The sequence below is a fragment of the Synchiropus splendidus genome, chromosome 16 (assembly GCF_027744825.2).
Source record: "Synchiropus splendidus isolate RoL2022-P1 chromosome 16, RoL_Sspl_1.0, whole genome shotgun sequence".
Classification (NCBI taxonomy): Eukaryota; Metazoa; Chordata; class Actinopteri; order Syngnathiformes; family Callionymidae; genus Synchiropus; species Synchiropus splendidus.
The window spans coordinates 11,941,948-11,957,148 of record NC_071349.1 but is presented as its reverse complement, the minus strand read 5'-3'; the positions used below and the strand labels follow the sequence as shown (position 1 = coordinate 11,957,148).

At 45.4% G+C, this 15,201-nt stretch overlaps 1 protein-coding gene across 1 annotated transcript in view; it reads right to left on the bottom strand.

The window, feature by feature from the left end:
- mnat1 (MNAT1 component of CDK activating kinase) overlaps positions 1 to 15,201 on the bottom strand; it is a 24,020-nt gene extending 8,819 nt beyond the window's left edge. Inside the window, exons 1-7 of the mRNA XM_053844718.1 lie at positions 15,047 to 15,201; positions 10,204 to 10,356; positions 9,749 to 9,822; positions 9,378 to 9,481; positions 8,952 to 9,092; positions 7,969 to 8,100; positions 1,986 to 2,107 (exon numbers count right to left, since the gene is read on the bottom strand). Of these exons, the coding sequence (XP_053700693.1) occupies positions 1,986 to 2,107; positions 7,969 to 8,100; positions 8,952 to 9,092; positions 9,378 to 9,481; positions 9,749 to 9,822; positions 10,204 to 10,356; positions 15,047 to 15,135 (815 nt within the window). The 5' untranslated portion in view covers positions 15,136 to 15,201. The remainder of the gene's footprint in view (positions 1 to 1,985; positions 2,108 to 7,968; positions 8,101 to 8,951; positions 9,093 to 9,377; positions 9,482 to 9,748; positions 9,823 to 10,203; positions 10,357 to 15,046) is intronic.

The window sequence follows — 15,201 nt, the reverse complement described above, 5'->3', positions numbered from 1 at the left end:
TATTTACTTCAGACTGAGTGTGTTTAGTGGGCATGAAAGCCGGGGGAGGAGGCGGCTGGAGCCACAACCATCACAGAGGTCTGGACCGGGACAGTCCCGGGTCAGAACCAGCACATGGAGCACAACCACACGCTCCACAACAGCTCATGAAGGAATCGTTTGGAAGCTGCCTTCCCATCATCCATTGTCTTAGTCAACCTCTATTATCCATCATCCTTCTATCATCCAAAGATTCATCCTGCCATCATCCATCCCTCCATCAACTATCTGCTGTATGCTCATTCTTGCGACATTTGGAGCTCATATGGCAACAGAAAATCATGCTCTACTCTGAGTCTCAGTCACATGACACAACTCCTCATGGACACCTCCTGTCAGCTGGTCTTCTTGTTTCGAGTCAAGACCTCGTGTGCAACCCATCACTTGTGAAAGAGAGTCACCAAAACCTCATTTGTTATTTTGCCTGGACGACAGGGGACTAGCGGCAATCGGGTGCAAGGACTCCGAAGACAAATGACCGGTGGAGCTGCTGTCAACAGGAGAAACTGCAGCTTCATCCAAACTCCCGCTTCCTTCACAGGTCATCGAGTCGTCCAGCGGACGAGTCTGCAGATCCACAATCACGCTGCACTGGCCACATCACACACCAGACCCTCAGAGCCTTAGGCAGCAATAACAGAGGCGAGCAGAGACATGTTGACAACGAGAGACCAAACCTGAGCTTGAACTTGAAGAATGTCAGCAAGACTGGGAGATTAAATATAAGTAAGAATATTTTTTAATTATTTTTATAAACATTAATTACTTTATTAGTTCCTTCTTTAATGTGCTGACTGGCATTTTTGTACCATTTTTGAAAGTAAATCTATTCCATATTTGTTATTGTTGTTGTTTTTTTTTTATCATTTTACAATTAAATATATTTGTAACTCACTTAGCTGAACAGATATTCTTACTTTTTTCATGAAACAAATTTCTGTTTATGAAATCTAAAATCTAAACCTTTCACTTGAGTAAAAAATATAAAAACATCAAAATATATAACATCAGGATATCAATCACAAAATATAAACATCAGGATAATTGATTTATAAAATACAATTCTTTGTTTTCATGAGAGAAATGCAAATTGTATTGGATTATAAATTTAAAAAGTGCTTATCTGTATTTATATTTCTAAAAAATAGACTACACAGACACATACAGATGGAGTTGATTAACAGAGCAGAGCATCATGGGAGTTGTGGTCTGTGTCTGTGGAGCTGCCTGGAGCCCTGAGCAGCGAGGTCGGCACAGGGACAGATCCGAGACTCATTTATCTGAGCAGTGTGGGTCCTGGCGGACCCTGAACTGCTGACGGCCCCCTCACCCTCCTGCCACCTCTGTCTCCTCTTTAGTGTCCGCCGCTGCAGAAAGTCAGTCCATCTGCATATTGATGGTTTTGACCTGCAGAAGCGGCGGCTCAGCACTTCGCTGAATACATCATGTAAATAAGTTTTTCTCTCCCTCACGGTCGCTGCCTCACAAAAACGTTGTGGGACAACGTCTCACCGCCACAACATCTCGCTCCTGCTTCCTCTTAACGGCGGGGGTTTTTGTGGGCCGCTCAAGTGCAGACGGCCGGCGCTCAGCGTCTGATGGATGGCGAGGAGCGATGGCGTCATGGATTGATCGTCCCGGAGGGGCCGTCGGGTGGCAGGCAGGCGAGGGGGGCACTTCCTGTGTGTGTTAATGGAGGCTGCTGCTGGAGGCAGCGTCTGTCTCTCCCAACCTTCTTTCAATCTGAGAGTCTCACCCAGGAGGTTCTGAACCGTTAACCCCAAGAGGGGTCAGCAAAGCCTGGCCCGGGGGCCTCACAGGGCCCTTAGAATGTCACCTAAGTAGCGAGTTGAATTTGTTTACTGCTTTTTCATTGTCAATTTCATACCTCCTTCAATAAAAATCTACCACTTTTTCAAATCTCTTTTCACGTTACGAGAACTTACCCCTGTCTGCTGAGCTGATCCAGTTCAGGCACCGGGGGTCCGTAGGTCTGAATCTGAAGTGGCTGGTACTGGTACAGAACCTCTGGGAGCCTTTGAAACGGCTGAAGAGAAACCGTCTGACCCTGCAGACAAAAGGTGAAGGGACATTTGTAAGTTAACAGAGCTCACGACATCAGGGCCCTCGTGGACACACCTCCATCTCAACCTTCACCTTCATCTTTGGTGGGGTTTCATTTAAATCACGTAATAGAAAATAGCATTATTAGTAATCAATCCACATTTTATAGAAAGAAGTGTCAAACAAAGCTTGAATGAAAAGTCAAAAACAGAAGTCAGTCAGTCAAGTAAATTGAGGGCTTAACAAATGAGTCAGAGTGAAACAACAAAGAGCAAAAATAAAAATAAAGACAAATATATGATTTTTAAAAATAAATAGCTAAATAAATAAAAACAAAGCCCAGATCAAAATGAACATTTTTAAAAACTAAGTTCATTAGTAATTATGATACAAGTAACAGACAGAGACCCCTTCAATATAGAGGCTTCCTGGTGGTTGCGCTCTCCCTGGTTTGCTCACTGACTTCCACACGTGGCATAGCAGAACATCAACAACACCAAATCTTAAGAGCGACTCGGGGAGAGCGAGTGGGAGAAGAGTAAACAAAAGAGCTCAGAGGGAGCTAATGAAAACCAAACCCAACCACTAACCAGTGACCTCACACACACACTCCACTTGATTTCCCAGAGGAGACGCGTTTTATGTATGAATGTTGTTTTTGCGGCGCTAGCGTTAGCGCAGTTGGGAAACATTGCGAAAACGCAGTGGATATATTGAGGCCAGATCGGGTTGGACCTGTCGGAGGGTCTGCTGACCACTGCAGCACGGAGAGCCAGAGCTCTGATGACATGGATCTTTAATAAATCGATAAATATTCATCTTTTTGTGATTTTACACTTGCTTAGACACAAGATAAATTCAGAGAACTTGAAAAAACGTTTTTATGTGGTGGGCTTTTTTAATTTTCCATTTTCTTTTTTTCCCCAACAGACGTTTCTGCTCTGTTAACAGGTGGTAATCGTGCCAAAATCTCCCCAAATATTGATACTTATTTTCAACCATAACCTGTTCCAAAAGTTCCTATATTGAAGCTGTGCACTGCAGATGCCACCCATAAGGGGACTGGCACCTTCTGTGGAACTTCACGACCTCAGATCTGGAGAGGAGTAAATCAGACCTTTCCAGAACTTTCACTAAGCTAATGGAGAGATATCAAAATTCCAGATGTCACAGAGTGATCATCAGAACGACATGTTCTCGCTATTAAAGAGAAGACTCTTGTGGAGGGAGGAAGCATCACTGAGGAATGTCGGGTTCCTCACTGACAGAAGATTCTCTATAGTTTCACTTTAACCTTCGACCTCCGGGTGCCAGCGATCCCCCATCCTGTCCACCCCTTCATCCGACAGTGTGACCCCCCCGCCGGCGGGCTAATGAAACCCAGAAGCCGGGGTCCCTCACACCCCGTCAGTCTCCTCATCCATCTCCCTCTGGGCCATCAGAGGTGCCAGCTCAGACCTGACGGGCTTCTGGAAACAGTTGTCAGGACTCTGCAGCAGATATTCAGGCCAGAGGACCTCAGTCAGGGAACATTCCATCACAAAGTCACCTTGAAGACTCAGCAGAAACAAAGACTCTTCTCAGCAGAGAGCAGAAGTCTACAATCCAGATTGGGTCAGAAGGACTGAGGGCCAGTTCAGCTCCTCAAAATGAAGCCTGAAGACGATGGAATACTGATCATGAGCGTGGCGAGAAGCTGGGAGAGACTCAAACCAGAATTTCAGCACAGGAGAGGCTCCTGGACTGAACTTCTTCAGCACAGCAGCCCTGCAAATGGGCCGTGGCACCAGCAGGACTGATACCAGAGCAACATCTGCTCCCGCCATCTGCGAGTCTCTTCTCCACGTTTGAGTTGTCTCCCTGGTGAGTCCCAGACGACGCTCTAGAGAGCCGTCAATCTCTCCGAAGGGTGTTAGCGAACGTTGATGTCCGACCGTTATTGCTCGTATATAGACTTACAGAACAGCAGGAACCGGGTCATTAAGTGACACTGGGCCACGTGTTAGTGCTCTGAATCATCATCAGAACCGCATGAAGTCATCACGGACTTGGATGGTTTCATCTGGAGCCCACCGAAGACGAAAAGTCAGTTCTTTGGACGAACGAGACCGTCATGACACCACAACCAGAAACATGACTCGCCACTCTTCAGAAGCAGGTGGTCACAATGTTACCACATATTTGAAAGTAGGACAGCACAACTTCTGTCGTCTCACTTGATCCGGGTCCGTAACTAATGAGGCTCATTAGCAGTCGGCCCGGCTCCTCTCACCCGACACCACCGGTGCTTTGGCGCGGCTCAAGAGCTTTGTGCTGCCCACCGGCCGCAGAGCAACAAGTAGCCGGTGTGAAAGCCGCCCTCCCTCGTCCCCCGCTCCCTCACCTTACAAGTTTAAATTTAACCCCCTCACTGGTGGCAGCTGCGCCCCGAAAAGCCTCCAAAGCTGACGGGTCCTCTTTCTGAGCGCCACTGACCCACCCATGGGCAAAGGTTGCCGAGGCCAAAGCGGAGAAGGAAGAGCCAGAGGCAGCAGGGATGAGAACGTCCACATGTGCTGACGTCAATCAACAGATCAGCCCTCAGACCCCCAACTCTGATGAGAACTAGGAACATAGAGTCATGTGACCAGCTATCAGAAATGAAAACTCAAAATGAAAATGCCCAAGAAAAGTAAAGGAAGGATGTGGATGTATATGGAGGAGTCAAAAATCTTACCAAGGAGATTAAAATAGGTTCAGACGAGAAGGAAATATCTACATTATAAAATGAGAAGGAATTGTGAGATTAAAAGTGGAAAAAGTGGCAGACTCAAAATCACAAGTTAAAATCTCCTAGCTGGGCTGCTATTTGAGATAAAAAAAAAATCAATCATGAGGTAAAAAGTTCTTAATTACTGTGATGCAAAATAAGAAAAAATAACGAAACACTAAGTCAAACTGATGTTGAAGGAGTGTGTGTGCACTTGTTTATCCTGCCTTGTGGGGACTATTTGGCAAGACACCGCGGGGTTGAGCCTCAATTTCTGGATGAGGACGTCAAAATAACAGGGTCACTAAAATTAGGTTTCAGTTTCTTTCAGAGTCCTGGTTAATCTGAGCTATTTGTTTTGTAAGGCTTGGTTCATCAGGAGAGACTGGGGAAAGGGTTATGTCAATGAGAGGTCCGCACAAACCTGCGTTTGTGTGTGTGTGTGTGTGTGTGCGCATGCTCTGGTAAAAACTGGTCAGTCCAGTTTGACGCAGGAAAATTTCCCCCACACGACAAAAAGCAGAGGTCAACCTGGAGGTCGACCGCGACCCCACACTTTTGTGTGTGTGTGTATGTGTGTGTGAACAGGTATGTCAGCTGCTCCGTGCACTGGAGCCGCACTGAAACTTCGGACCTCTGATTTAAGACAGTGCTGAAAGCTGCACAGAACAGAGAGATTCTCCGTAGGTCACACACTTCCAGGGATGTGGGAGCAACACACACAAATACACACGCAGGCCACACATGAAAAGGAACTAACAAGAAAGCGCGCTCGCACACAGACTTCTGATCTGCGGTCTGTGTTTGACTGGACACGTCTGTGAGTGTTTGAGTCTGATTGCATAACAGTGTGTTGTGTACCCACCTAAGAATGTGTCTGTGTGTGCGTCTGGTTGTGTACACCACCGTGTGTTCTTCCATCAGCGTCTCGACAAATGAGGGATCAGTGGAGCCATCCCGGGACAAGCCCGGGCTCGTCCAGGACCCGTCACACCGGGACCACTTTCTCTCTGGATCGCTCCGGAACATCGGTTTAGGAGCGCCAGAACATAGAAGGGAGTTCACAAATGTTCCCGTCAACAAGAGGGAGCTAGCGTGAGGTCACTGGGTATATAAAGGTCTGGACTCTCGAGCAGATCCGTTCCTCAGAGTCCAGGGATCCCGTGGCTCAGTGACAGACTCATCATGTCTTCTAATAACATCACAACAAGTGGCGCGACTCAATCCTCGCTTGACCCATCCGACATTTCAACACCGCCGAGAGGAGTTTGTTCTGGTTAACTGAGGACAGTGACGGAAGCCAGTCAACGATGTGTGTGACTTTGATGAGTCTGAAGAGCTTCCTGCCAACAGCTCAAGTGAGAGCCACAAGACATCTGAATCAATTTGAGTCAGGTTCACGGGTTAATTTACAGATCCAACGAACGGGTCGCTCCAGAACTTCTGCAATAAATGAATTCCAGAGCTGGAGTGGAATCCGCCACTCAGCTGAACCGTCACCAAGTCAAACAAGAGTCGACTCTTCTTGACTCCGAGATGAAAAGCAGTTTAAACCCACACGTTCCCTCGACTCGACTCGCAGTCGGAGAGTTCTGCTCCGTCAACAGGCGAGTCGGTGAGCGAAGGACAGCGGCCAAAGGAAACACAAATGTGCTGTATCTCGCTCCATCAGCAAATTTGACTTGGAGCAGCGGTTCCAGAGAGGAGGAGCTCCTCAGATCACTGCAGTCCGATTCATTTTTCCACTCCTGCTGAAGTCTGGTTCGGATTATTTGCATGTCAAGTAAATGCCTGTCGCACACAAGAAACTAGGAACGATAAACGATCAGTGTAAAGCATGAAGAGCACAGATTGAATGATCCATACACCCACTGTCCGCCCTCTAGCTGAGGTCAAATCGCAGGGGCAGCAGCTTGCACAAAGAGGCCCGGACATCTCTACCAACTGTCGCAGTGAAATCACAACCAACAAACCTATTTACAAAGTTGTAAAATATGTTGAAAAAAATGATCAGAACATTTGGAAGGAGAAGAAAAAAATGTGAAAATTTTTACTTATATTTTTTGCACAACCACATCATTTATGTTCTTTTAAAAAATTGTCACACCATGACCTTGAGGGGTTTATTAGAAAAGCCAGAAAAAATGTTTAGAATTAAGTTACGTTTAGACAGAAGTTTTAATTTGAGTGTAATAAAAAAGTAAACTATATGTATATAATAAAAATAAAATATAATGAAAAACATAATTAAAAATAAAATTCGATACTTTCAGAGATTAAGAAATTAATGTAAATTTATTTTTCAAAGGTTTAATGAGGTAAATGTGGGAATTTCACAATCACATCACGAAAAAAATAATGAATCAATCAAAGACAGGGAGAAGGAGAGCAAATGAATGATGAAAAAATAAATCATTACCATGAAGGAAATATTATTATTCTTCGATTATGTCATGACCAGCTGCTTCCTTGTCGGACTGGGATTATCTCCAGCACAACCCAGACTTGCTCTGACAAGCATCACCACGAGTGAAAGACAGATGTGACTAAAGATGATTCGAGACTCACTGTATTGCCATTGTGTAAGTGGATTTGGACTTATGTTGGTGCCCGGACTGATAGCTCCCCCCACCCCTGACTCGTGGGGAGAGGAGTGGTTCCTCATGAGGGTGGTGGGGAGAAGAGGGGGGTGACATCAAACTAAAAATGAAAACAAATGGCTGAGGACATGAACCAGTTCCCTCAAGACCACCGTGAGTCAGGTTACCCGAGTACCACATAAGGAGTGGGAGTTCAGGAATGTATGGACAAGAGACTAAAATTGCAGTCAATAAGATCATTTAAGTCGCAATACAAAGTTTCCTCTCCCACTAGCACCACTATCGACATCACTTCCCGTCCCGGCTGACAGGATTTTATGTTAATGTTGCTGAGTGCTGTTAAACCTGGTCGAGACTTTGAGAGACTCCCACCTGGAGTGTGTCATTGCGACTCATAATTTTCAGAGGATCTTTGATAGGTAAGAGAGCCCCCTAGTGGACACTAATGTGACCAAAAAAATGTAAAACTCTGACAACTCTTTCAAGCCATTCGAGAGGTATAACATCTGGACTCACCATCTGGATGCCGGTGGAGAAGATGCTGGTTGGCTTAACCGTCTGTTTCTGCTGCTCAATCTTGGTCTCTAGCTCGGCTGCTCTGGCCTTGTGCTGTGCCAACAGGAGTGCAGCGGGAAGTTGAGATTGCTCCTGTGAGAGGGAAGACAGCAGATGACCTCCAGGAAGATGAAGATTGTACCAAGTGAGGCTGCATGTGGATGACAACATGGATCTCTGCAAACTAAAACTTGAAGGTGACTCTTCACCAACTTCAAGGACGGACGATTCTAATTTCTCCGGTGGATGGTTGCCAAGAAGGGGGTGCAAGCAGGACGTGAAGTTTGCTGAGCAGTGAGGACAACAGCGGCAGTCGTTTCAGATGACAGGCGGTCATAATGTTTTGGCCCATCACTTGTTATTCAGAAGGACCGACCAAAGACATCAACCAGCTTGAGCGACGGCAGGCAGCTACAGATGTCAGGGGCCCTGGGCTCACACCCCCCTGGGGTGTCGCAGGGTTGATCTCATCTGCTTCAATCCACAGTCTCGACTCTTAAACAAACAAACGCAGCTCGACCTGCTGCCTCTTCAGAAGCGCCACAACAACAGCAGTGTGAGAACAATGAAGCTTCACAACACAAAGACTGTTAATAAGCTCTTAATGTCCTCAGAGCTCAGCCCCGGGCGACACACAAGTGTGTTTTTATAAACTGCTTTCTTGGGTATTTTATTTCAAGTTACTGCTTTAAATATTTAGGTTTCTCACCTCTCTTTTCTTCTATGAAGTTGGTGCTTTTTGATTAAATTAATTTTTAATTAAAATTAATTTAATTTTGTGTCTTTTTGAATTTGTTTTTCTGCTTTTTAATGTGTCATTTACTTATTTTAGTCAAGTCCTACCTTCATATCATTTCCTCCCCATATTTTGAACACTATTATTTAATATATTTTGGGCGCATTTTAAAACTCCAGCCACTTTACTGGTGCATGCGACGCCTCACCAGCTCATCCAGCAGCGCCTGCTTGTTCTTCCTCTTGGCCTGCAGCTGCCGCTTCTCCTCCTGCAGCAGCTCCAGCCGTCGCTGCTCGCTGCCGCGCTGCTCCAGCAGCAGAAGCTCCTCCAGCTCCTCCTGCTCTCGAGTCTGACGCAGAACAGCAGAAGCAGAACTTGTTTCAGAAATCTGTTCATCTAATTTCTGTGGTGACTGAATGACAGTTTATTGATCCTCACATGAGGAATTCAGTTTACTTTTTATTATATCCAAGCATGGTCACTCAGAAAAAAAACACATTCCCTGACCCATAAACCAAAGACTACGGGCATCAACCACCCTCATCTGAACAAGGCGGGACGATGACTGCTGAGCCAATGATCATGCAGGACACTGAACTGCGTCCAGTCCCATCCAGCAGCATGATAAACTCACCATCTTGTCCTTGTTCTTCTGGATCATGTCTCGGTTCTCCCGCTGGTACTGCTCCATCCTCAGCTTAGTGTTTTCCACGTCCAGGTTGTTGGTCAGGTTGTAGACTGGAGAGCAGAGCAGGATTGTTAGCATGATGAGCAGCGACTGACAAGGTCAGAGTTGAGTGTCGCAAAGTTCCTCCTTGAGCTGCTGTTGTTTTATCCCCATATGTTCAAAAGCAACCTTAGTTCAAGTTCATAAACTACAGTGCTCCCACCCTCAACAGTCGATGATGATCTGTTTTTATTTTAGTTTAGTAAAGCTCTTTAAAAGAGCATTCAACAGATAGATTTGAACACTCTGACAGAGTGACAACTTCTCAAGGATCGTACCGATGTCCTCCACTTGTTCCAGGTAGTCGTTATACTCTCTCAGCGTTGGGAAGTCCGAGTCTCTCTTATTGTATCTGTGGGAGAAGTGATGGAAGCAAAAATCATCAATGTGCACTGAGACTTATTGCCCCCCGCCTTTGGCTTCCCTCCCCCCCGGTTGCTTTTACTGCCATCAATCTATAACAGAACGTCTGCACTGTGGCTAATAGCTCACATTAGATATCAATTATAGGCTATTAAAGAGCAGATAAGAGGGGCGGGGGAGGCAGGGGGAGGCAGAGGGAGGAGTAAAGACCTGGCAGGGAAAGAGCCTTCCTCCCCCCTGGGAGACTCATTGTCTACAAAACAAACAGCATAATGAGAAAGACAAAGGTGGCTTAAGAAGGGAGGAGAGCCGCGATGACACATAAACACACATGGACACGCCCCCCTCCCTTCGCCCCCTCCTCACTCACATCTTCAGCACCTTCTTCCGAATCTCCACCTCCTTGTCGACGGTCGGGTCCTCGAAGAGCTGCACGCGGAAGTTGCTCTTCCTCAAGGGCGTGTCGCATTGGACACAGTTACCCGAGCCACGGACGAACAACATCTCCACGCAGTTCTCACATCTGTCCAAACCAGAAGCACAGACACCAGGACGTTCGATGAGTTTGCCTCAGAATGTTTTTGCTGAATAAAATTGGAAAAAAATATGAATCAATTTTTTAAATCATTTTACAACACATTTATGAATTTTATTTTAACCCTGTTATGATACAATATATTACAGTGATGTTATATTATTTCATTATTGATTTTCTTTTTTTTAATTCACCCAGCATGTGTTGTGTTTTTCGGCATTTATTGTTCTGTTTGCCAAAAAAAAAAAGCTTCAAAGCATTACAATGAATCATTCAGGAAATGTTCTTAATGGTGCAGGGAAGGATCCAGGAAGTTTTTAAGGTCAACAACCAGCGCAGCAGATGACACATCCGGCTCCGTCCAGTCCAGAGGTAGAGAGCGACCATTTTTAAAACACAGCAAGCGATCAAAGCATGAAAATAAATCAACTTTCATGTCACTGCATCGTCAAATACACATTTTTTTTCTTAGGTGTAGTAAAAAGAAGTACATAAAATTGACATTTTTTTCATTTATGCTAACATTTCCTGTTATTGTTTCATTAAAAAATCTATTGGCATGTTCTTATAAACACTACACTGAAGAGCAAAGATCACATTCATTACAATTCATAAGACAAGCAAAGTTAACTTCAAATTATGCTGACTTTTGTAATTTGTAAACATTTTCCATCATATTTATTTAAATATATCTATACAAAAACTACATTCTCCTAAAAGTATTCTTTTAGAGGCACCTTTCCCCTGAAAGAATATTTTATATGCATGTTTTTTCCAATTTCTGACTTCACAGTAACGTCACAGACACAACTTATATTCCTTGAATAAATCCTTGTTTTTAAACGATGACTTTGACCTCACCTGGGGGTGGCGCTACAGCGTCGGCTACTATTATCAGGAAAGCCCTGAATCTGAATCTTAGTAGGAAAACTGTGAAGTCACTTATAGTTCAAATTCAATTCCCATTTTCTGCAACAATTTTGACGTGCATCTTCATGGCAAGTTGAGGAATGACTGCAACTTTAACTGAAGACAGGAGGTCATAATGGCAATGCTCTCAGAATACGGAATCTCTGGAAAAGCTGCGAAACATGGCGAGCAGGAATATTTCCGAGAGCTGAGTGATGCCTGGATTAAGTCTGGAATGTCATTAGGCTGCGTGCTGCTCCCAGATGAGAGGAAATTAGTCTGACACCCGTAAGTGCAGCGTCTGTCTGGAACACTTCACGAGCAGCATGGTCAGTCCAGCCATCATGAGGCTCTCAAATCCAGGAGGGACCACAGAGGACCAACAACCGGCCAGCAAAACGTGGCTGGAGGCCGAAGTGAGAGCGCTGTGATCCATCACACTGGACCGTCAATCTCACTAGACACTGAAGACAAGAGGAAGGCTCCACATCTGCAGTGATGGCCTGCAGGACATTCTCACATCAGAGTGAAGTCAGGAACTCGTGTGGATTACACAAAAAAAGTGTTCACAGACATGACAAGTGCATCCATGACACTTCACACATGCGTCACATGACTCAACTGTGAGTTGCAGCCCACTGTTGTGAACCACGTCTGGGTTTCGAGGTGAGAAGCAGAACCTCAGAACAAGACGTTAGCTTGCTCAGCAGGATTCAGTCGAAACACAAAGTCAGTTGGAGGAGAAAAGTGCCGCGTCGGGAAGTTGCTGTGTTTACTAATCGCGTCTCAGATGTGGGTCAAACAAGAACTGAGCCTCTCCGGCCACCCTGGAACACGCAGGTACCAAAACACACAGCGGGCGCTCGGCGTGACTTGAAACATCTTGTCCAGTTGGTGCCGAGCTCCAGAGCCGGCAGATGTTCAGAGCGCCCCAGGCGACGGAGACGTATGGGGCATATGGAGGTGCACGGAGGCTCGGCTTGTTACTACAAGCCCACAAAGAGCTCATTCATCACGAGGACTGGGGCGTTGCTGGCCCCCCGACCCGAAAGTGGACCACACAACTGAACCCTGAGTGGACCAGAGAGGGAGGAGCGGCCGTGTGGACACTGGAGCGTCTGTACGGGCGCGGCCAGATCTGAGGCCGGCAGATGGAAAGCTGCAGAAGCCACCCCGTGTCCTGGGGCTGTCCTCGCTGACTCCTCCCCCTCTCACCTGTCCCGCTCTGAGCTGCAGGCTGCTATCGCTTCCATCTACAGCTGTCAGCAGGTCGGGGAAGTGGAGGTGGAGAGAGGATAAACAAGGCTCACAGAGGAGGCCGACGTTTCTCTTTTGCCACCACAGAACATCCCGCCACACCACCTACTCACTCCTCAAACTCAGAGTTGATCACAGACTGGTTATGAACACCAGGCAGTGGTCATCATCGAATATCATCGTAGAAAAATTAATTATATCAGTAGTGAGTTTGAGTGTTCAGTGAAGTGTGGCAGTGTTCATTCATTTTCGTGACTCACTCAACTCAGTTATTTGGAGATAAATGACTAATTTGAGTCATTGTTCAGTTAGTCGCACAACCAGAGTTGTGTTTAAAGTGAGTTCATTTGTGCCTTGTTAGATAGTGTCGTGTGGGTCGAGTAAAAAAAAAAAAGAGTCCCGAGTTTGTCGAGTCATTGCAGTGTGGGTTGCGCTCAGGTTTTGTGTTTAGTTGTAGTGTTTCATGAGTCGCGAATGTTTAATATTTCTTAGATTTATTGACCCAATTCATTATTATCCTTCATGTGTTCTCAGCTGTCGCTGTATGATGATGTCACCAAGCATTTATGAGTTCAAGAGTCCCCCTCTGCAGCAGCCTGAACCCCCTCAGGGTCACACACTAGAGGACACGGGCATGACAATAAATAACACACATCAAATGCAGCGCTGACAGAGATACAAAATGTGCTGAGTTTAAATTTAGACGCGCGTCAGTGCAGGAGGAGAAATCCAATATTATATTCCACCGCAGGGCAGGAAGTCCACTCGGCCCGCAGTGAAGACATCCACGGATCCATACCGTCTCAGACCGGCAGGTTCTGGAGAAGGATGGTTTTAATATTTAACGTGACGTCCTCGCCAACTGCCACGACAAAGCATCTTTCTAACTTGACACGTCAAATCTAGCGCACCATGACTCCGCCCAACAACAGAAGGTGACCTGACTGGCGTCTCGAAAGTGCTTCGTCGCAAAACCATTTCAATTTTGGCCGCGCACAGTTTGAGCTACTAGGTCGTTGACCTGATGACAAAGCACCACCGGTCAATGCAGACACCGATGACCACGTGCACTGATCAGAGGGTGAATGAGGAAAAGTGCCCCAGACACAGGTTTACTTTTGGAAGTTCATCTAGAGCAAACTGAGGAGTCAGCACCAGTCAGCTACAGAAGTGAAAAATGTTTCTCCTCGACTGAAACATCAACAGCTTAGGGATCCATTCGTTCTTCTTCACCCTCTAACACCAGGTAAGGCAGCTGAAGTAAAGGCCCGGGAGCCTCTTCCAGCTCTTCCAGGGGCAGAGTGGGTCAGTCCTGGGGCCTCCACCCAGGTAACAGTCACATCTCCCAGAGATGCCACCACAGATGCTCTATAATAGTCTCTCGAGGATGACTGAGCTCCTACCTCCAAGTGAGAGTCTCTGAAAATAAAACTAGGGTCCCTGAATAAGGGATCTAAAGACTTCCTGAGCCAGAGTGTGGGCCCTATTTCATCACAATTGGTTTTAATGTTGAACACTAATGCATTATTAACACTGTCGTACTTAATTATCTTAGCCATGTTACAACGATTGGTTTGATCTTTCTCAGACAATCATTTTGCGCTCAATAAACTTTAATCTGTGAGCATCTATACTTCAGTAAAAACCAAATCATGAAATGACAGCTGTGAAGTGTTGGATCAATTTGATTTCCTGCTCAACTGAAACATGATTTAGCAGTAATAGCAGTGTACGCATCCATATTTGATTGTTTTCTTCTTCCATTTGCTACGCTTTACATTTTATACAGTAATTTACTTGATCTAAAAAAACATATATTTCTGTTTATCACAGTCAATTTAATTTATTTATATTTAAACGTCTCACCACAACCTGGTCCAAAACTTTGAGCTGGTTTTGACATGCCAACGTTTCAGCTTCACAGCACTCCATTTTTATTGACTTATTTTGCAGCTGGCTCCCGACAGACATTTTAAAAATGCTGACAGCTGATGAGCCAGCCGGGATCCCTGTTGACTGCTCAGTAGACGAATCTAAAGGTGACAGAGCTTTCTACGTCAGGGCAAGTCTGCCTCCTACACCTGAGATTTGAGCTTCAACTTGCATCTGACCTTTTATAATCTGATGTGCACAGACTCAATGTGAAGATGTCATGGCTTTTTTATTTACCTCAGTTGACGTTTTATTCACGTCTGTTTTTATATAAGCACATGGTGGGTATGTATATTTATATAGGTGAGAACTCTGCGGGGTAAATGGTTTGAAAAAGCGCTATCCAAATCTAAGTCAAAAGCCCTATTACAATTATTATTATTGTGACGAATAAAACGAAACACTTCGCTTAAATTATAGTTATTAAACACATTTCTATGCGAACATTCACAACATAAGGGAATGTAGACATGACGTTTAGTATAAGCTGTTGCAGACACACGTTTAGTGAGACAAGTGAGGACAATAATCTCATTTAAACAGCGGATACAAAACAGCCGCGGACTGAGCTGTCACTCACAGCGTGTGTCCGCAAACGTTGACCATCAGCTTCAGAGAGGGGTTCCGGTATTTGGTGGTCTTGCACCTCGGACATCCCTGATCGTCCATCGTGCGGAGAATTTTAGAGAAAAGGAATGTAAACAAGAAAAACTCCACTACTGCGCGCTTTTGAAA